The 23,985-nt window shown below is 38.1% G+C and overlaps 1 protein-coding gene across 1 annotated transcript in view; it reads right to left on the bottom strand.

Moving 5' to 3' along the window:
• nbeaa (neurobeachin a) overlaps positions 1 to 18,253 on the bottom strand; it is a 97,725-nt gene extending 79,472 nt beyond the window's left edge. Inside the window, 1 exon segment of the mRNA XM_055051594.1 lies at positions 17,689 to 18,253. Within this exon segment, the coding sequence (XP_054907569.1) occupies positions 17,689 to 18,018 (330 nt within the window). The 5' untranslated portion in view covers positions 18,019 to 18,253.
• Between the last annotated feature and the right edge of the window lie 5,732 nt (positions 18,254 to 23,985).

The following is a 23,985-nucleotide window of genomic DNA, read 5'->3' as shown; positions in this document are numbered from 1 at the left end:
CCATGATTTGTTGTGCTGTCAACAGATTCTCCAACCTGAACCATGGACCTCTGCAGCTCCTTTAGTGTCATTATGAACCTCTTGGCTGTTTTTTTGATAAACGCTCTCCTTGTCCATCCTGCCAGTTACAGACAGATAGATTTACAGTTGCATCAAACTCTTTCCATTTTCAGATGGTGGAATAAAAAGTGGTCTCTAAGATGCTCTAATGGTTTTGCTTTATTGCCTGATCCTGCTTCAAAGTCAGAAGTTTTTTACCAATGCCGCCCCCAGTCCCTTCAAGAGTTTTTGTGACACTAGGAATGAGTTGCATCCAATTGAAGTCTATTTGATGATTAAGTGACTGAAGGCAACTGGATTTTCTGGATTTCATTTTGCGGTAATAGAGTAAAGGGGTCATAATAAAGTTGTCTGTTGCACTTTGTAATTGTTTTTCTAAAAATAAAATATGGAAACTAAGACTAATTTTCCCTCAAAATTAGACACAAATTTGTGTTGATCTGCCACATGAGAACCTAATAAATCAAATGGAAATATAGATACTTTCACAAGTTGCTATAATGAGGTGCAGTGCCATTAGCATATAAAAGGCTGAGTAAAAAATAGCTTCTTTTCAGGATTTGAAGAAAAGGGAGCTTTAAAAAGAACTGAAGAACAGCAAAGAGAGGCAGATCAGGAGGAGAATGGGAATCGACAAGAAAGTGATGCAAGACTTAAATAAACTGACAGAGAAAAAGCACAGTAACAGTAATGTGTGAATGTTTGCTTTGACATATGGCAAAAAGAGAAGGAACACAAATACAGTAGGTCTCATTTCAGCACAATGGACAGCTCCTGCTCTCCTTTGCAGACAGATGCACTAAAGGAAAGAAGCTTCAGAAGAAACCCTTGAATCACAGGGCTGCAAAGCTCCTCCAGACCATCGATATTTTCTAGTAATAAATCTTGTGACAACTAAATATGGTAAAGGTAAAGAAAACCACTCAAAATGAGGCGTGTCCGCAGCTGTAGCAGTATTTTCAGGGCAAATATTCCCAGAAAAAAGAAAAACAAGGATCCAGGTCAAAAGCTCATGTGCATACACACTGCAGAGATTGGGTATTGAACCCAAGTCATCACAAAGCTGACTTCATCCAAAGTGCGGTTGAAAATGTCTGCCACCTGATTGGCCAAAGAGGCTTAGTAATGGATCGAGCAATAAGCCTCGTCACATGCTATCGGGTCACAAACAAAAAACAGTTTTGCCCTTTCGTCTAAAGGAGGGACCACATGATGCCCTGTTTCACTCCCACACACACGCACACGCACACACACACTACAAGCATTGTTTCCAGTTCTTACAAAACCCCACAATGAATTATAACGCAGCACACACACACAAAAAAAATGCCAGGACATATTAACTTCTAGTTGCAGTAAATTCTAGAGCATTTTTACTCTTTTCTTGATACATGATTTTTTTAAATAATCGTCTGTGTTGCTTTAAGAGCAACACAGACGACAGCTAATGAGTTTCCAGATGGAATCTGTGTATTTCAGTGCCACTGGAAGGTTTTCACCCCACTACATTTTTTCACATTTCGTGTTGATAATTCAATTCATTTTATTTATATAGTGCCAGATCACAACAAATGTCTGAAGTTACTTTACATTTTAAAAAGTTGTTTAATTAATTTAATTAAATAATCAGTCATACAAACAGATTCTAAGTTTTTGTCAATTTGATTAAAAGATATTTCATCTAAGAATAACCACAACCTGGTCAAATGTGAGAGGCCTGATCTAGTAACAACATGCCACAATAGCTATTAATACAACACATAGCATGTCTTAAAAAATAATCAAGCAATTACTAATTGTCATTTCCACAACACTGTTACCTCCATATTATTTCTCGTTAAAATTTTCTTTAATAAGATCCACAATGATTAAGTTTTCTCAAGCTTTATGGAGCCTTCCCTACCTGTTGCTGCACACTGTTGGTCAGCTGGTTGAACAAAGGTTCTTCTTACGCTTACAAAAAGATATTTAGCCATTTAGAAATATTTCTAAAATAAATGGACAGTCTTGGTGTGGAAAACAAAGACACCCCAACCCATCATTTAAGATAATCTTATTTTGGAGCAATCAAATAGCCAGCTTCAGGTTAGCTTACCAAGCACATATTTAAGCCCAGCAGACAATGACAAGCTAATAACAGCTTGTTAAACCTTAACATAAAAGCAGATAATTTCTGCAATGATAGTTTGATAGTTTAACTTATCAAACTATCATGAAATTCAGGGAGCATTTGATTTATGCTTTGCCCAGGGTTACATATTAGTATAAAAATGACAAAAAAAAACAGCCATTGCTGTAATACACGACATGTAATATTACTTTAGCCTCAATATGACTACAGGCTGTTTTCTATTTTCAATAAAAGCTGCTTTATTTGAGCTATATATTTTGGTAGATATATTTTATAATTGCAGTATTTTTACTCATGTCTTTCAGTGTTGTGAGGGGAAAAGGAAAAGATAGCATTTTGGTATGCATTTTCTAAAAACATGCCTTGTTTCAAAAGTTATCTAATATTGTTGAAGGAATATTAATTGAGGAATGAACGTCTTGCAGAGACACTGACTTTTACAGAGGATAAATGGCAAGGTTAAGCGGAAAGCAGAAATGCTAGCAGGATTACAAAAAACTGCTTCAATTTATTATTTTGACCTTTTATCTTGCATCTGCTATGAAGTGCATCAGAAATGTTGGGGGCCATTTTCTGCCATTGACAAAATATTGTAAGACTGCTGTTAGTTAGCGATGTCACAGGCATTAATTGCTAATTGAATAAAAAACAACGACAGTTTTAAACACATATCCACAAGCTGTTCAATGACTGTTCAGAGGAAAAAGACTTTTGAAGGTATTTCTATTTAAAAACTATTGAATTTTCCAGACTAGGTATTTAAACATATAATAATTTTACTTATGACATCACAAACAGCTCAGGACAACTTAAAACAATGTAAAATCATTTTTCTGAAGAAAACCTGTGTTTTCCTAAAACCTGAAGAATAACTTTGCTGAAAAAGACAAATAAATCTGTATCCAACCAAAACTGAAAGACATTTAAACATCAATGCAGGTGAAAAGCTCTTCATAGAAAAACATGAATGTGCAAAAAACTTTAGTTTTCAGACTTTGCTAAAGAAGATAAAGATCTACATTGCTGAAAAGAAATAGTTACAGACTTGGAAAATGGTCAAATCAATTTACAGACTTTTGTAGTTTTACACGATTAGTAGATCATAGCCAAATAAAGAACAGAAGATTTTAAAGTTACACTTTGAAGTCTGTTCCATCTACCTCCCATCTCAACAGGTTTCAGTATAGATTTCACAAATCTTCAGCAGACAAGAATGTGAATATAGGCATAAAAAGATCATTGTGATGTTTATTTTATAATTAGCAACTTAGTAAACATAAATACAGCTGAAGGGCAAACTGTTAGGCAGTGTAACCTTAAAAAACGACACACAAATAGCACTGAGTTTATTCAAACATATAAATGAACACTAATTGTTTAGTTAAAAGAATATTTCAGAAGAAGTACATATCTAAATTCAGACAAGAATTTTATCTAAAAATGCCAAATTGTCATAGATGCAACTCACCAGATTTAGAGAAAATACAAAAGTAACAACAAAATTCAGGAACAGCTACTCTTCCCTCATTAAAAAAAAAAAAAGAGTTGGACCTTACTAGAACAAAAACCATCATGATTTATGTGCAGGGAGAGAAAGAGTTATCATTAAAAAGCACTTTCCCTCACCAGGGCACAAACGGTCTGTGGAAGGGCAAAAGAAAGAGAGATAGAGAAAACATCTAAAGTGGTGAGAATCTGAAAGAGAGAAAATAAAGAACAAAGAGGAAAACCGAGAGGATGTCAGCAAAGCTGCATAAAAAGGAGTTTGTAATTGAGAGCTCACCCTTAGAGGGACAGCAGGAAACAAATGAGATGCGAAAGAATATTCTCGGACACAAAGCAGGAGGACTGACATGAAAAAAAATGGTAAAATGTTAAAGGAGGGTGTTTAAGTGGTGTCTTTGGTGTATTTCATCAAAGGAAAACTTCACTGTTCTTCAGCAAAATTGAGGGGATATTAAGGCCATTTTAAAGCTAATGGCAACAATAACTGATTGAAAATATTTAACTGGCAGTATTATGTAAAACCAACTTTTTTAGCTTGTTATGATGTTTCTCCCTCATCAAAACCACAATCAAAGCAAGAATGTTGCTTTGATTCTTTCATGTTTGTTTGAGGAATCCTTTAATCTCCAATGGCAACCATTGAGGGGTGCCTAAATGCTTGCTCTCACTAAGCCTCCCCTGTTCCATGCAGTCTCCAAGCCAAGCTTCAGCCTCACAGAGCACTCCTCCTCCACGACTCTCTCACTCAGTTCCTTCAGACTAGCGGCTGTGGTGGAACTGCACATCTGCTGAGCTTGTCACAGGAACTGCTGATCCCAACAGCTGTTTCTTAATGGAGAAACATTAAGCTGTTTCTCCATCAACAGCTTAATGGAGAAACGCTGTTGTCATGATGTGCTAAAAGGCGGAGTATCAGAAAGACAAGCCCAATTTCAAGGCATTAAATTGCAAAGTCTATTTTTTTTTAAGTCATTCTGTTTCACATTGGTCTTAAGACCTGGGAGACTTAAGACATTCTTGTGTGCAATATTATAGATGCCGATGGAGGAATAGCATTGAGTTTACTGCTTGTGCTTTATCAAGGATTTCAGTGCTTAACCACAGATTTGGACACATTTTGTTTCTTTGAAAATAATCTTAAAAAAAGGGAACCTAATCAATGCTTTTCTTTATCTGACAATTACAAGTCACTTATTTTGAACTCATGTTCCTACTCATCTTTTACAAAGGATTAAATACAATAGTGGCAGGTAAGAGCTTTGAACTATATAAACCTCAGTGTAAGTCGTCTGTCGTTATTATTCTCTTTGTACTTGTATTTCATAATTATGAAAGAACAAAAAGGATGTGAGGTCCAAATAAAAGGCTGGAAGCTGGGTTCTGTATATCTAGTACATCTCTTCAAAGCGCTAAGGATAGATAATCATCTCATAACCTTCAACTTGTAGCTTTTCTAATTTGTGGTAATAAGTTTTTAAATCATTGTTCCATTTGTTGTTTCTCTTTGACCTTTCGTAACTTTATTTCCTTGTTCTTTGAGGTCAGCCGCAAGTTGCCCTCAAAAGTAAATACATTTTGGACATCTTCATAATCATAATAGCTCAAAACTCAAATATTGTAGTAGCTATTTTCATACCAAATTTTTAGCTAAAACATTTCATATTTTCAAGGCTTCGTGAGTTTCATCTGAAAATGAAACTCATCTTTCTTCATTAAATACCTCCAACAAAATTATTATTATTTTTTTTTAATCGCTTCACATTCCCTCTTAAAACAATCCCAATTTTTTCCACCAACTGAGTTTTTTCTGTCCATTTGAGTGATGAGGCAGGTGTAGACTAGCTGATGCTAAGGCCAAAGGTCTCCAGATAAGCCCTGCAGACCTGACTCAAGCCAAGCTGGTGGCAATTCAGGACTACTAATCTGTTTGTTTTGTCTGTTTGAGAGACAGACTTGCGCATGCATGTGGGTCCGTGTGCGTCCAATCGCTGAAACAATGGAGAAAGCTGTTTCACTGAGCCACAGTTGATGGAGGATAAGGGAGGCAGCGAGCAGCTCCAACGGGTCTCTGTAATCCATCATCACGAGACGGGGTCGGGAAAAAAAAAACACACAAATCTGAGCATGGGCACACGGAATAAGGCCGAAGGGTTTACTGACCATGGCTGACTTACTGTACAAGGACCACACACAGTGAATTAACACAATATACACAGAACATTTGATTGGGGAACCATAAAAAATCAGTTTGACTGCAGGAACCAGAAAAATTCTCAATAAAAAAAAGGAATTCCTTTGTGCAAATTGTGCTACAACTAACTCACAAGAAACAAGCCCTTAAAGCTTAACTTAGACTCAACCCCCAGACTCAAACTCGTAACAAACAAACAATCTTTTTTAACTTGACTAATAAACGATGTCCCTTCTGATTTTGTGTATAAAAATGACTGCTATGGTAACCTTATACACCACATTTACATTTCAGTAAAAACTGCTAATGGCAGCTTTCTAACGTCAGACAGTTTTTATTTGAAGCTTCCACTGAGCAAGTATTTCCAGTGAGTAAGGCAAAGACGGCAGCTCTGACGAAGACAAGCATGTTCTGCTGAAAGGTGCATTTGATTTATCACCAAGGGACATTCAAGGATTATAAGATGTTAATAGTAAATAGCAACATGTCTATGTTTGCCATAGCATCAATGTGCATTAAATTAGTTCAAGTTTTTTTGTGTATAAATTCATATTTATATTCTGATCTTAGTCACTTTCCAAATAAAAAATAAAGTATTGATTAAATCTGTGCAAAAATATTTTTTGTATGACAAACAAAATGTGTAAAAAAGGTAAAGATAAGGATGTTGGATGTCCATTTAGCATCCTTATGTTGCAGACAGAGTAGATGGCATGCATTTAATGTCATTCATAATTTCAATGATTAGAGAAGAGATTAATGACTTCGGGTGAAAAAGATATGTTTGTAAAATTTCAGACACTATTTGGACTTGCCTTTCAGACATTTTGATGATTTTTGCAAAAGACTTGGGCTTTGGCATTATAATATTTGGACTTGACCCTCGATGTCTTGAGATTATTTTGGAACGTCCTCACAAACACCAAAGGCTTGACTTGGCCATGGAGAACTGACTTATGAACTGGAAATCTCTGCTTTAAATTTTAGATTATATTTAAAATGGTTACATTTGTAATCTGACGTCTGGCCTCAACAGCTCTGCAGTTCCTCTGTAAACTTATCACTTCGGTTTTATTTTAGATTTGACTGGAAGCCAGCACAGACGCACCATTTGAGACTTGTGTTGTTTGACATAAAGCAGACACTGTGAGAACAATGTGATGTGAGATCTGTGCTTTTAAAAATAACCCTTGAAGAGAATAATCTGGAACTGCAGCTGTGATGAGTGGTTATTACTATGAGCTCTTTTCACACAATCAGCTTCAAGTCTTTTACACTGGGAGGTTTGTCATGGTTGCAAACTATAGACTTTATTTATCCCACCCAAGAGAAATTAAAACTGCATTTCCAAATACCAAAACGTACAAAAAACTTTTTCAGTGGCAATTGTTTTCAAGATAATACAAGAAATTCAGGTTCCCAGATGATGATGATGTCGAATGTCAAACAAAAACAATTTGTAAGAAAAGGTTATTTCAACACAAAGTCCATTCTCAAATATCACTGCACTTTGTCAGCTTGCACATGTAGCCTTGAGAGCTTACAGACTTATCTCTAGGAGGGCCAAACTCCAGTGGTGAAGGTGGAGAACTATGCTCTGAAAACTATAAAATTGCTGTTTAAATTAAACAGCTTTAGAGGCAAACATTCCTCCAGAATCCAGTTTCTTAGTTGGAAAACCATTATATATGCAGTTGTACACTAATTGCCAAACTCACATTTCTATCACTTAATGTCTGTAAGATAAGACAGCTCAATACCATAGGAAAATTAATAGACCAAGCCACTCTGCATACATATTCTCTAGACATTAGATTAATTTAAATGGGACAGGGGCAGGATGAGAAAGAAAGGCAATGCTAGTAATGTGTATCAGAGTGTCTGGGGATACCACAATGAGTCACCAGCACCGCCAGGTAATCAAGCATTCTGAAAGTGAAAAAGCTTGCAGGAAGAACGAGAATAAAACCTGCCAATGTGCTACAAGATATTAATCTTCATTGTGCTACAAGCAGACATGTTATAAAGGAAGGATCTAGCACTAAAAGAATTTGGAACAAAATTTATCATAGTACCTAAGAGGATGGCTGTGTAAAATACCCTTCATAGCATCTACATTGACTGCTGTACTCAGAAAACACAAATAACTAATCATTCAGTCACTAAAACATTATTATTCATATAAAGCTCCTAATGAACAGAATGCAGCCCATTTTGAATAACTGCATTCATAAGGTTTCACTTAGTTCTCAACAGAGTGATTAACGCTCACACTTCAGGTATACATGGGATTGCTATTGTATCAAAAATACAAATTTGCCTTACATGGACCGTTTCCAGGAAGTACAGTAGTTTTCTGTGGTAATTATCACCAACCTGAGATTACACTGCATTTACCCAGATAAAAATAAATGAACACGGTCAAAATTTACTTCTGAAAAAGGCCCTAGTAGGAAGATATTTTTATTTGCCAGGACATTTGAGGTGGAGTTTTTGTTTGTTTGTTTGTTTGTTTTATTAGGAAGAAGACTGCCAACAATTTCCTATTGGTATAATATTTATTTAAAGTAAAATATCAGACCATTATGTTCCAAAGCAAAGTAAAGACAAACACAAGACACATTTATTGTTACACTATTGTTGCATTATTATGTATCAGCCTTTTGTTTCAAGTATGTTGGAAATGACACTCCCTCACTGCCTTTACACACAAGTACCACTGTGGTGTTTGATCAGCACATAAACCAGTCTGCATTGGATCTTTGTCATCCATGACAAAAAAAAAAAAAACCTTGGTATTTTATTCTATGTTGCATGCCTTTGTGTTTTGTGTTTATGATGTAAAGCACTTTGAAATGCCTTGTAGCTGAAATGTGCTATACAAATAAAATTTGATTTGATTTTGATTTTAGTCATTGTGAAAAATTCTGCCACATGACTGCCATAGCTCTCACGCTTCATGTAAGTAGTGCAATGTGTCCCACTTCATCAACAACAACAGAACTCAATCGAATGTTGCCAACAAGCTTCAACTATACCATTATAAGTTGTCTTTTTTTTTTCGTATGGTTGTTAGAAAGTGCTACACATCTTTTAGCATTAAATGAATGACACCATTTTTTAGAGTGTAGTTTGTCATTTTGCTATCAGCTGTTCAATAAATAATTTTTGGTGAATTTGTCCACACAATTTTCTGGACTCTTTCTGACTTGTTTTTACAGTTTTATCCAAAGAACTGAACCAATGTGCCACTGACAGTGTGCTAAAAGTAAAACAGCAAAAATAAATTCACAGCATGCTGTGTGTGATTAGTGGTGACATTAAAATGTGGTACAAATGTTTAATTACTACTTTATCACAACAGTCTATTAACAGAAAGTTATATTGTCATAAAGCCCTTTTTACCAAATCACTGCTACAAAAGCAGACTATTGTTTATTAAGTATAGGCACTTGTAACACTAATGCTGAGAACAACCAACACAGTCTCACATATTTCAACTTTTTTTTTTCTCCAAAATTCTTTGTCATATCTGGGTTACATAAACACCCCCTTTTCTCTATCTTTCAGCTTTACTGATGTGGCTTTATTTTAAAAATCCTATGGTAAAATTGCTCTTTCCCACAATCACTAGTTAGAGTCTATTTAACGAGGGGAACATGAAGCCCTGATTTATTCTTCCCTCCATGCAGAGCACAGATGGAAGCAGAGACGTAGGAAATGTTGTGGCTCGATAAAGAGTGTGGATGTCCTAACCAGCTTAATGCGGTGTTAAATGACTTGTTACAACCACTGACAGTGTTTTCCAAGCTGCAGGGGATGCATGAGTAGCACAGGAAAACTCTGGATGTCTAATGTGGAATACTAAAGTTCTCCAGGTACAAACACACACACTCCAAAATTGGCTATAATCAACCTTTGACCACTGCAGCACGCAGCATGATGAATAGCCACCACAGTCAGTTATACTTCCAGTACAGCAGATGTGTGGTGTAAGTGTGTGCAGAGCCAAGGGAGGGAGGCAAAGTAGGCCAGCATGAATATAAAATAACCCCTGCCAGGCAATGATGTAGGCTACAAGAAGGAGGAGAGCAGTATGTGTTTTTTTCTCTTTTCTGCATGCGTATATATGAGTAGAAAATGTGCAGATGAAAGTGGATGGAGGAGAGTAAAACTATGGTTTTGCAAGTGCGCTCATTTATCAAATACGCTCAGCAAGAAGCACAAAAACATCAGGTGACTCCAACAAAGCAGCTTGCTAGAATTTGAATATTCCTGCTGGTTAGGGGTGCCAGAGAGAAACAAACACACATAATCATACACACCCAGAGAGACGTGTACAAAGCCACATCAGTGTCTGAGCACTGGTTTTGATCCAAATACTGTGTGTGAAGATTCCATACACCCCCTACCTCCCCATAGAGGCAATCACAACCATCCAGTGTGTACTAACCAGGAAACACACACACACAAAAGAGCCAGACACAATGGCATGAAACAGACAGTAACAATAGTGAAGAAACAATGCCAAAGAAGCAAGACAGAAGGGTTCACAGTAAACAGCATTAAAATGTTTCTTATTATAGAAAGAAGCACTTTAATGTTTATATAAGTATAAACATTAAAATGTTTATATTTATATAAATATATCAAAACAACTACTTTAACTATTCTGAGCTGTTAGCATGACAGCTAACCAGAAACCACACTGGTTATTGTTTAGAACCATTATCTAAACGATAACTTTAACTAAACTGTTGATGCAAACAACAGCTAAAGTTTCATGAGATCAATACAGAATATGTGCATAAATCTGAGTAATAGTTTATTTTTCATTTTTTATTCAATAAAAAAAATGTTGGATCATGTTATTCCTTTTTTATTTTATACATTTTTAATTTGAATGAGATTAACTTATGACTGTGTTTCAGTCTTTAGCTTCAGGTAAATTATATAACAGTACAAAAAGCAATCTACTTTTGTTCAAATGGAAAAAATAATAACTTCCTGTTCATTCCACAAGCACGGTATGCATTTCTGTATCTTTTACATTAATACCATTGTATCATATGTTTGTTTTACTGAAGATAATGACAGAATTTTATACATAGCATCTGGTAAAAATTAGGCAAATGGATTACGAGTTTTCTGTGTAGTTCAATGTAAGACCTAAAAAAAAGGCATTTTAGCTGTTGCACTACTCTGTTCCACAGTTCTGTGACTCTAAGCCTTGTGTCAGCTTCCCCTGTCCCTCTCTTCAATTCTCCACCCCCGCGTACAGAAGGCTCAACAGACAGAGGTGATGGCAGCCATATGGTTCCATCACCAGGCTTTCTGTACATGTGGGAAAGGAGAAAGTGCGTAGAGAGGAGAAACCAGAGAGTGATGACACTGCAGAGACCTCCATTACCTCAACATAATAGGGATCATTCACCAGCGGCTTCACTCAGCTCAAGAGTCAGGGAGCGAGGGACCAGATTACGCTCAGGGGTGAGGAGGACGTATATGTGCTTTGAGAGGATAAAGGAATGGAGAGAGGTAGCTAAAGGTGTCGTCACGCAAGGTTGGGACACTTTACTTTGCGTTCTTTTCCCACTTCCAGACGGGAGACCTCACTTAAAATCTCACATGGCTTATCCTCGGAAACAAATCCGACCATCTGGAAATGGAAGCTAACAAGAGGATAAGGAGGAATTTAGAGAAGCAGAGCAGAATTTAGGCGCTTTAGAACATAAAGACGTCTGTAGGGCTTCTTGTATGTGCCCGAAAATTGGAGAGTTTAGCAGGAAAAAACTATAATTTGAGTCAAAAAGAACAGCAGTGATAAGCATTCCTTCTCAAAAGGTATCATTTTGGTCCAAAAGCAGATAAAAAAAATCTGCTATTAAGAGGATTTGGGAGTGACAGGGTGTGCAACTTAAGGAGCAAGTTGAGATTTTAGTTTTTAATTGGGTGCTTTAAGGTATTAGTCGAGGGAAATATGTTTCTTGATTTGTCCAACCAGCCTGTGTTGTTGAGCTGCAAGAGTAAAACCTTGATTTCACAGATGCTATGCATATGAAGCTAACCCTCCAGCATGACAGGTAACTGATAATGAGGAGGAAAGGTCCAATTAAAAGTCAGCATGTCAAGGTTTTATTAAAGTGCTTTGTGATTTGTTTAGAAACTGTGCACGCCGTTTTCATGAGACTCCTGCTGTATTCCCCTCCCCTGTCGCCAGGAGCAGAGGAAGGGAAAGCAGCGATACCCAGGGTGTGATGAGGCTCTGCAGGGGGCTCAGAGCTCATCAGACCCCCATAGAACATCATACAGCTGGACCTGTGGCACACTTTAGATGAAAAAAAACACCCAAGGGAAATGCTGAAGACTTTTCAATATTCCTTCTGAATCCTCCTCATCATTTCCCTTCCTGAGGTTCACAGGCTTCCTCCCAGTATTGCTTTCGACAGTTAAGAATCCCCCACCCTTCGGCTGTTTTTCTGCCATCTATCACGGCCTCTGTATACCTCACTCCGAACGGCACACGCAGGGGTCAGGACAGCCCAGCTGTGTGATAGATAGCGGAGTCATTCATGACCTTGCAGCAGAAACCACACCCTCTGTCCTCCATTTCTATAGACACATGTGTATGTGAAAGTGAAAGGCAGAAAATGTTTGTGTGAAGGAGTTTAAACGGCAGGTCAGTCTGCGTTAAAATGTTTCCTGTGTTACCTCTTGGGTCAAGAGTAGCACTGCTCTCACTTGTTTTCAAACGTGACACTGACCATAGGCTCCATGGGGATATCACAGAAAATTTCTGTTTCATTTTAATGTACACTTGTAGTGAATCATCTAAATGTGACTTTTGAGATAAGTCTCTTTTATTTTTTGATTAACATTTAGATTTTCTGTTTGCAGTGAAATTACCCTGACATTCAGGTTTGCACCTTCACTAGTTACACTGATTGTTCTGCTGATTTACTAAAATTAAGTCAAAATACGTAGACAAAGCACTTTATATTTTCCTTCTCAATTTAAAAAATCTGTGAGACTATATAATTACATGAAAAAAAATTTCTAGCCAAAACATAACATTTTAAAAGCATAGCTGCTTTTAAACTATGAAACTAATTCTAAAATTTAATATGCAAAATAAAAAAGGAAGTGTAAATCGTTACTAAATTTATATAAAACTTAAAAATATATTTCTAATGTGAAAGCTGATGAAAAATTTGCATTGAAAAAAAACAAGACTTTGCAATTATACTCACTGAGAAATCAAAATGTTAATTTAAACTTAAGCAAAAACAAATTGTATCTTCTTGAATAAACCAGCCTTAACCTAACCAGCATAGTTTCTACATTAAATCTTTACTTCTTTAACTTAAAAGCTAGAAGTTCTTCATATAACATAAAAAAACAGTGGTTTTATGAATCAAGATTAAATTATAGTTACTTATGAGTAATTCAAAAAATAAAAGTGTAATTTCCCAGGATTGTTCCCCATCAATTTAATATATGTAAAATGTGTCAGATTAACACCATAATACATACTTGATACTAAATAACTCAATTTCAGCCATATAACTTAAAAAAAAAACAGAACATGTAACTAAAAAGAATTGGCTATTTAAAAAGAAAATACAGTGGCATAAAATATGCTCTTATTGTACACAATAGCAAAACATAGTTTAATAAAACATTGAATTGCATTAGGGGAACGCTCCTCTGCTCGGCTATCTGGGCACACAATGACGCACTGTTTCCCCCTGCATGGTCATTCAAAGAGATTACAAGCGCTACAGGACATAGGTATCTCATGCTTTAAGTCTGCAGCCACAGGGCAAGCCTGAAAAACACTTTGATTGCACTCGGTTTTGTAGAATTGTTCAGACCTCCCGGGGTGCCTGCCGTAGAAAAGATTTTGAAAATGGCTGACAGGTTTCTTTGAAATCTTGTGAGTTATACCCCAGCAAACTGTCACGCATTGCTGAGCACATGACAAAACGCAGTAACATATTTCAGTTTTATCACCTTGCCTTCTTCTAATTTTCCTTTTGCCTCTGTTTATTGAGCTAATTTGGTGACTCTGGGTGTCCCAGACTCTGATTTATTGGTAGAGTCTGACTAGTGGCCATGGACTCAGGACCTTTGTGATATTACAGCGAGAGAACAGGGATAATGAAACGCTTGCTGCCAGAGTTTCACTGGGACCTCTAAATGGGCTTAGGTGGGGACAGAGCGTGCAAGAACACATTCACCTTTCCAAGGAGGATTTGAAATTAAAAAAAAAAAGATCTGTTACAAGGTCTCAGTCAATTTCTATCCAACGCAAACCTTCGCTTTTGATCCTAAAAAAAGCATCACAGCTAGATAAAGCCACCTATAAATAAGTACACCTGGTGCCGTTTGAAGGCTCTCAAAGTGACAAGGCTGACTGTAGACGAATCTGAAATATGTTGCAAGTCTTCACATAAAGAAAATATGCGACAGCATGCTTCAGATAAAGAAGTCACATATGCCAACCCTTTTGTCAACAAACACTGCTGCTCAGCTGGCTTCCTGCTGTAACAATAAGAAGCATCACAACATGTCAAGTAACGAAAGGCTGTGAGCTGAAGCGACTGACCATTATCTAGTCAGTGAGCAGGAAAAAAGGGAATGTCTTCCAAAGGGACGGCACAAACAGTAAATTGGTCCTTCACTACACCATGAAGTAGTCTATACTACAAAATGCCTTCTCAATTGAAGCTTTTTCTCTTAAACAGAACTACCTACTCACCGATTAAATGTCTCCATGTCAACAAAAAAAGATGTCTGAAACCTTAAAGTAGAGAAGTGCTGTGTTTCTCTGAACAGACTCAAGGAATCTAAAGATCTCTTACCATTCATCTCGTCATTCCTCTACCTTTTTTATTGCTCAACATTAAAAGTGAGGGGGCAAAAACCACAGATTCCTAAAAATGCACTCAGACTAGCTTTGGACTTTTGCATAAAACAAACAAGACAAATGAAGGATATTGTTGAAAACAAGAGTGTAATTAATCTTTTACTCTTCAAATAGTGTGAGGTTTTAATATTACGACAGCCTGAGAAATGAGAAACAACATTACTCTGGGGCATCAAGTGGTGCTGCCAGAATTTCACTGGAATCTCGAAATCAGCTTTGATGGGGACCAAATGTTATGAATCATCTCACGTTGGGAGGTACATGTATCGCTACAGGCCTAGCAGAGAATCATATGTACCTTATGTTGTTCTAGCAAGAATAAAACTGGAGTGATTACATGTAATGGCCTTTAAAAAAACCACAAGACATTTGGGACATTCGATAATAAACCACATGAGTTTTTCACCCATCTGTTCCTAAACCAAGCTTAACCACTTATTTCAAAACAATGGAGCTTCACTGGTGCACATGTTTTTCAATCATTCTAGCTGCTTATCACCCAGTCTTTTAGGCTTTTGCTTATGCTAATAACATAGATACCAGTAGACAGACTTATCGAGGGGGAAAAAGAAAACAAAGGCCAGGAGTTTCAGAGAGAGAAGAGCTGTGGCGGAGCAGTCCGGAAGTAGAAAACAACACCAGGAGGTCCAGCGTCTGGATGCAGGCAGCCAAAGAGTAGCGTTGCCGTGACAACAGTGATGCCATGTCGATGATTATAGCCGAGCAGCTTGCAGCCAGAACTCGACAAACATTGTCTGTATATGTAATATATTTATTCAGCTGCACTGCATATCAAAAGAAAAATCAGTTCTCTGTGACATCATTCCTCTCCGTCATTTGGAGCAAACAGTGTGCGCCTTCTTCTGAGGTACTGCTAAAGCTGACAGACCAGCTGCTCACCTAAAACACAGTGGGACCTGATCAATACAGCAACGGTGAGTGGAGAATGTGGCTGCTGTGGTCTCCCACATTGACAGAAATAATGGATCAGCTTTCGGGTCACAGTGGACTCATTGTACCAGCAGCATGACCACTGAGGTTTCCTGCCTCTGCACCTCTTTGTTTCAAGTCTTTTAATTAAAGAGCTGGGCAAGAGAATTCCCTAACAGGCTTAGCTATTGGCAGCCCTGCAACTAGGACTGATTGTTCAATTCAGGATTTAGTCAGTAAAGCTTTGTGTGACCAACACATAGTGCTTTAATTCGTCAGGGTGTCAGGCCCTTGTATGTGTTACCGCATCAGAGCGGGATTCGCAATTAAAGGCATCGGCCTAGAACTGAGGGGAAAAAAGGCCAGGTGTTTGCCTAAAATACTTGAGAGTGTTTCAGCTGAATGCTCTGATGAGCTTTCACTGATCTGATGTGGACCAATCCTGAGTCCCTTCCTCTTTCGCTGCATCAGCTGGTGATTTCTGAGCACATAGCCACTGCAGCATCCTACCTCCTCCTCCTACTCGATCTCTCCTCTCCTCCCCCACTCTCCTTCAACCCTCCACCTGCTTTTAAATGCATGGTGCTGCCCTGCCAAGCCAAACCAGTCTGTGCATGCAGCATCACTCCTCTCCGTCTCCTCCAGAAGGAGACAAGATTGGAGTGAGCAAGCAAAGCCCCTCTGCTGCACACAGCAGCACCAATAGCTGATTGAGAGATAAGAGGCAACCTGAATCAGGATGGCTTAAGGTATCCAGTGGGAGAGAGAGAGAAAAATAAACACAGGCCTCTGCAAACACAAACCCCTCAAAATAGGAACTGGCCAGAATCCTAAAATCTAAAAACAGATGCTTGGATCATTCAACTTGTTCTTTTACAAGAGAATCAATAAGGATCAGAGGCTATTTCTTGTAGCAAATATATGCAGTACCCCTGCATGATGCATGGAGGAGGTGGACACAACCTACACAGACATCCTATATCTTCATAAAGCTCCACATGACACATGTCTACTGTACATTTTGGTTGTTTCGTAACAATCCACACTAGTCATCTCAGTAGCCTCGGCTGGATTAAATCCTCTCTGATGTGTTGTGCTGAACAGGCCCAGCATTACCGACACAACCTCTGATGGAAGAGTAAAGACGGGAGGAGGAAGGGGGTGGTTGCAACCTATATCAGCTCCATAAATAACAGCAATGTGAAGCACAATAATATAAACCACTAAACGCTTCAAAGCTACCGATACATCACTCCCTTTTGCGCACAGGATGCAGCGCCCAGCCTGCCTGCTTGCAACAATAGGCCTGTGCATATTTTTTTCTCTTCATAAACGCATACGGATGTCGGTGGATAGCATAAAGCTAAGTCGGGCCTTTGTCCGATGATGCTGGATGAGTGCGTCTCAGAGGTGACACATCTGGCATGCATGCGTGATTCTGCGCGAATTAAAGCCGTTTGGGTCATGATGTTGTGCGCAAAATCGTCCGTTCGTCCCCCGCATCACTTCGGGTTACAGATCGGGGTCAGGAGAATAACCACAATGCATTGTGTCTGGCGTCCACCACTGCTTCTCTGGATATGTCTGTTTATGTCTTTCCACCCAACAACAATCTGGTCATTTAGTCAACAATGGCTGGTGATTAGACTAACCTCAAAGCCCCTGCTGGAGTCACATGCCTCTGTCTGCCTCCACAATAATACAGCCTCATTTTTTCCGCAACCTAAAGCATTTTTATCTACAGAAATTGTTAAAAAGGCGAGCGTTTACATCCCCTGAACAAATAAATGACATCATCGCCTGAAAGCCACACAACCAAAGGGGGGAGTGAAGGAAGCTTCGTAAATAAAACATAGCGAGTTGGGGCGCAGTGATTCTACTGTTTTCTATGGCTTCCTCTCTCTCTGTCTGTTTTCTCCAGCTTTCCTCGCATCCACTCACCAGGTTCAGCACCGTCTCCACGATGTCCCGGTTGCTAACCTCCCCAACCTGGATCAGGCCCACCAGCACGGCGAATTTCATCTGGATATTCCTAATCGGAACCGCGGGGTTGATCACCCCGGCCGGGAGAACCATGGAGCCGGCCGCAGACACCATCTTTTCCCCGGTGGAGCCGGAGCCAGCGCCCGCGGCGACCTGCTGCTGCGGCGGCGGCGGCTGAGCGGAGGACCCCGCCGGCGCAGGAGGGAGAGGGGGATGCGAGTCTTGGTCTGTGTCCGTGAGCGAGGAAGCAGAGCCCGGTGGTGCTGAAACCGGCGTCTCGCTCGACATTTCCCCTTGGAAAACAGGGAGGAGAGGAGCGGTCGCCGCTGTCTCTCACACCTGCTTTACAAGCTCGGGCGTCTGCTGTTGTTCAAAAACCATCCACTGAGGAGTAAAAAAGAAAAAAAAACAAGAATCCCGGTGTTTTAAAAATCCTCTGAATTCACCTTATCCACCTGAAAACATGTAGGGATGCATAAGGCTAGAGGGGGAAAACTACATCGCCTTGACAGAAGCCTATGTTCCTATCTCTCTTTCTCTCTTCTGTATCCCCCTCTCATTGGCAGGTTGCAGTCAGTGCGGTGATTATGGCAAGGCGACATATCATATAATTTGGATTCTCCAAACATTTCAGCCATAGATAAGGCAGGTCACACCACTAAACAATCCAAGTAAGTTTCACTGTGAAGTTCATAATTTCCATTTATCAATGTTAACTGAGGTGAATTACATCAAACTATGTTGTTAAATATTGATGCTTAGATACACTGCACATCACTATATGTGAGTTGTGAATAAACAATCTTGTTCTTGTTAATGTGCAATGTGGTATGGTAAAGCAAGAGTCAGAACCTGGTCTGAATCCACAAAACAGGGACAGTTTTAACTTTAATGCTAAAAAACTATGCATTTCAGTTTGTATAGTTTACGAATAACTTGAAAATGATGTAAATCAGGAATGTACTAAACTGATGTATTTGACAGCTCAACCACATTGCACATACATACCAATTAACTGCTTGTGGTTTTTATAAAATATGTCACTTGTTTCGACATAAAAACGTTTCACCTAAAAATCAATGAGCAATAACCACTCAGTGTGAAGAGAAAAAAGGTTTGAAAGTCCATCAAGTTTTTAAAAAACTGCATTATCTTACTGCACAGCACTGACACCTTAACTTTGTGTTAAAATGATTTCTTTTGAAAAATAAATTATATTTTCCCATTATATCATAGTGATATAATGGCAGCATCTTGGTTTGATGCAAATCTCAATAGAAAAACGCATATTTCTCCACTTCGTGATCTCATTCACAGGTCATCAAAAGCTATAAAGAACTGATGTGGAAGTGTCTGCGAAACATATCCAAAGTTCCCTATAAACCTTAAAACTTAGAAGCCTTTTGTTTGTTTGTTTTTTTTGGTAGAGTTATATGATTTGTTTATTGTATCATTTCTATTTTGTAAATATCTTCAACCAAGCTATTTATGAACAAATTTTCACTTCAGATTTTTTTGTTTCTTTGTTTCATTTGAATGATTGCGACATTAATTTCAAATAAAACACAACACCCATCAGGTGACTAGTACCACTATCTCTAAAATAATACGGAGACGGGAGTCGGATTATATCGTACAATTACCTTCCATAAATGGATCCATGTTGACGCCCCCTGTGTGCGGCATGCGCACTTCAAGGCTCCCTGGGAGGGTATTGAAGCAGAATAACATGGAGCCATCCATGCATGGGTTCATGTAGAGCACAGACCTGCAAGGAAAGGCTTTGTTTTTGTTATGATTTTTAAAATATATTTTCCTAACAAATAGTTATCAGTTGTTCAGGCAAAAAACTAACACAGAATGGGAAAATAACCAAGCAATTACTCAGTTGGGGTGAGTACAGGGGCAATTCAAGTGGAGTTCAGTTTAGGGCGTGTGATTTCTAGGCAGAGACTGTTTATATATTTAATGACAGAATGGAATATTACTACTCTGAAGGCCAGATATTTTTCAGACAGATGCAGTCAACAAAGTTTATCACACGAAAGTATATTTTGACCTTCACTTTGGATTACAATTTTTGTAATACAATTAAGGAAAAAAAAACAATTAAAACATCTTTTTTTGTAATTTTGTCAAAACTTACATTTGTCAAATAGTAATGTATTGTTGGCCAATTTAAACTATTTCTTTAACACAATACAGGCATGCTTAGGAATTTTACGTGTTTATTTTTTTTATTATTATTCTTCCATCCATTTCCTTACACCTTTGTCCCTATAGTGGGGTCAGAAGGGATGCAGATGCCCCTCTCCAGCGAAACAGGTGAGGGGCGGGGTCACATCACAGGGCAACTCAGAGACAGACAGGGCAAACAACCACACACATGCATACTCACACTCACACCTGAGGAGAATTCAGCGACCAGTTAACTTAACAGTCATGTTTTTGGACAGTGGGAGAAACCTGGAGTATCTAATACTGTACGCATGCACAGGGAGAACACGCAAACTCCATGCAGAAGGACCGGGGCCTGGGAATCAAACACCAGGACCTTCTTACTGCAAGGCAACAGTGCTACCAACTGCACCACTGTACAGCCCCTATTAGTATTTGTTTTAATTCAAATGTTTTTAAAAAAATTGTATTGTGACCATTTTGATTAAAATCCACATGGGCTATGTTGGCCTTGTGAAATATAAATTTTTTTTGATTATTATTATTATTTATTTCTTCTACAAAAATATGCAGGATTTGAGATAAACAAATTAAGCTAAACTGAGGTTTCTGTGTTTTGTTTTGTTGTTATTTTTTTATCATTTGTTTCACCATACAGTTACAGGCAATTCTACCAAATGCAAAGGAAATGTAAATTTCTGATTTCTGATTGATTTTAGAAAATCTAGGTGTTACAATTTGCATTAGTAATTTTTTTGTGTATGTAAATAAAGATTTGGCATCTTTGAACATTAACTAACAGATAAAGCCAAAAACCACATATTCAAATAATGTCCCACTAACACTCCATGTTGGCTACATCAGCCATATAGTCAACAACCTGCGTGTGTGTGTACATAAGGCTGTTTTGTGCACCATGTGCTCTTCAACAGAGCACATCTGCTGGGTAGGATTTGCTTTAACAAGGAGGTTATGAGGGCTGATTTGTTTTTCTCTCTGTGCCTGTCTGTTTGTTGGAGAGCATTTTCATACAGGCAGATATGTCTCTTGCATGCATCCCTCCTTATCTTTTTGAATTACTGGCCATTGATAAGGGCATCAAGCTGTGACTTATAGCCTTTGCAGTTTCTCTCTCTCTCTCTCTCTCTCTCTCTCTCTCTCTCTCTCTATATATATATATATATATATATATATGTGTGTGTGTGTGTGTGTGTGTGTGTGTGTGTGTGTGTGTGTGTGTGTGTGTGTGTGTGTGTGTGTGTGTGTGTGTGTGTGTCTTATGTGTGTGACCAAGTTACATCATTAGTGAACTTCACAGATGAGCAGAGATTGTCTCATTTTCTCCTCAGTACCAATCTTCAACGTAGAAGAAACTGAGGGAGACAATCACAAACTCTGCTCAGCACACATCTGCGACACACTTCCCCTCACACCTCCAAGAAGCTATTTCTCAAACTAACACATTGCATGTAGCTCTCATTCACGCTCACACTTGGATTCACACACATGTGCACAAGCACAATGGCAAGTTCCCCTCACACACAAACACATTCCTCTTTGTTTCCAGACAAAGGCTCTCCTCTGCAGCTCTGTCATGACTCTACAAAGGACTCCGTCTTGAGAGAAAGTGACTTCCGACTAGTGACTGGATGAAAAACATGAAAAACAACCTTCTTGCTTTTCTTAATCTCCCGTTTGTCTTCTGCATCATGTCTTTCCTTTCTAGATATGCTGCCCTTGCAGTCAGGAAGGTATTTGTCTTCCAGTTCAGTTCCATTTTATTTTACAGCATCTTTCAGCATAATGCTGGAGCTACTGAGAAGAGGAGGACTTGGTGAGCATCAGGCAGATCAGAGGTGACACCTGTCAGAAAAGATTTGATGAGTGAAAGAGATGCATTAAATGCATTTGACTGCTCATTATTTTATTAACATGAAATTGCTAACTAGATTTCCAGCGCTGAAATGTAAAATTGTAACTTCCAGGTTGGTTGTTGTTAGGATACAGAGATAAACAGAGATTACCTCAGACAGTGATGAAAACGCAGGTAATAACTTCCTGTTTTCACAGACAAATGTGAGTCATCAGCAAGATGGCTGTGAGTTAGTGCGTCCATTTGCACTCTAGTGTGTAATTTCTGTCGATATTTGTCTGTGTGAGAGGGAGAGTGTGATAAAGATGAGAACTGTTCTGATTACAGAACTGAACAAGCATCAATTTTCTGGGACTTTTTGCAATTTGTCAAAGTAATTACATATAATTTCATAGAATTTGTTACTTGACAATTACTTATCCACTCTAACATTAGCTGATGTATGATGAAAACACACATTGAGTTTTAATTCTTCATGTCCATTTCTTTCCATTTATTTGCTAGCACTGCAGCTAATGCACTGCCATCCTAATTTGAGTTTGATTTATTCCTACACTTTTCACATTTCAGATAATGAAAGAACATGAAAACAACTTGAGTAAATATAAAATGTGGCTTTAAAATGTGAACATATGAAGAGAAAAAAATTCTAACCAATCTTGTTCCATTTCAAAACGTCATTACCCTCAAATCTAACTTCACCTTGTGTCATCAGCTACCGCCAAGATGTGCGCAACCTCTATAGGAAGAACGTCATCCCAATTTTCTTTGCAAAATTATATTATTACATTCATATTAGGAGAGTTAGAGCATGAGTATCCTGTTTTAGGTTTAATCACAGCACCTCAGTCCAATCAGATCTTCATCTTGGTTTTCTAAAGCCATTAGGATGAGAATTTGCTACAGACTGTTGTGCTGCTGCATAACCGAAATACGCTTATGGTTTAGATTATTAGCTGATAGACGTTCTCATTGAAAGTTTTTGTGCAGAGAATTTATGGTCCTATCAATTATGAAAAAGCATTTACACCCTTCATTTACACTTCCACCACAGCATTTAACTACAGTGTTTTCTGAACGACTGTTTGTTTTGCAGACATAATGGGACACATACCTTCAACTATTTAGACTTTTATTTTGTCAGTTCACAAACGTTTTTCCCGAAGGTCTTGAGCATCATCATGTTTTTTTGTTGTTGTTCGGTGAAAATGTTTTTTAACTTCAGTCTCTTGTTTCAAGGCAATGGGTGTCATATTTGCATAATATTTTTCTTATTGTTGAATCATGAACTCTGACCTTTACAGATACCAATGAGGCCTGTGGAGTTAAAGATGTTGTACTGGGTGTTTTGCGATGTTGTGGGTGAGTCATTGAAACAGTAATTTGGCAGAGACCATCAGCAATGATCTGTGTTTTCGTCATTTATGGAGAAAGACTCTGGTTTGAGGACAATTACTTTTTCGCATATGGCTAGATTTGTACAGAAACTGTTTCACTTTGATGGAATATATAATATAATCATGACAGATCGACTTTTTGTATAAGGTTACATCTGATATTAATGGTTATGTTATTATCTGAAACATTTGAATGTAACATATAAGGGGATCAAAAATGTTTATGGTCAAGAGATGAATGGTTGATCCAAGTAACTGATATGTCGGGCTTAGCTCAGCCTCAAAGATAAGGTCTTCTGTCATCACTATGTGACTGGACTGATAAATGTAAGTGTAGAATAATCAAGCTTCTTCTACTAGTTCCAAACAATAGAACTAAAACAAAGTTAGTTTGTCTGTGGTTAGTTTATCAGCACTTGTACTATATTGATATGGGGCATTTCCTGTGATTGAAGCGTCTGGAATTACCTCAGCATGTATGACTAGCATTTCCAATACCTGTTAAGTTCATGCTTTTTTTCCTGTAAACAAAATAAGCAAAGTTCACATTCTGACAGTATTAGAAAAGATTGGAAAAGATTTTCTAATTGGCCTATTTTTTTTTAGAACCTCTAATCCAGGGGACGAAATACTTGCTCTGATTTGGTTACATTGTGTGAAGCACAATGTAAACAAGGTAGTCTCATTAACCGGTCACTGGTAGTCTTATTAACCTGTCACAAAGGACTTTAAAAAACAGCTTATTTGAATATGCATGGTAGTTTCCTAGTAACCTAGTTGAAATCTTACACCTTCTGCAAATGTCAA

This window comes from Poeciliopsis prolifica, unplaced genomic scaffold (assembly GCF_027474105.1).
Source record: "Poeciliopsis prolifica strain line A6 unplaced genomic scaffold, Auburn_PproV2 SCAFFOLD033, whole genome shotgun sequence".
Lineage (NCBI taxonomy): Eukaryota > Metazoa > Chordata > Actinopteri > Cyprinodontiformes > Poeciliidae > Poeciliopsis > Poeciliopsis prolifica.
Note: the sequence above shows the minus strand (reverse complement) of the source record. Positions and strands in the feature narration are given on the sequence as shown.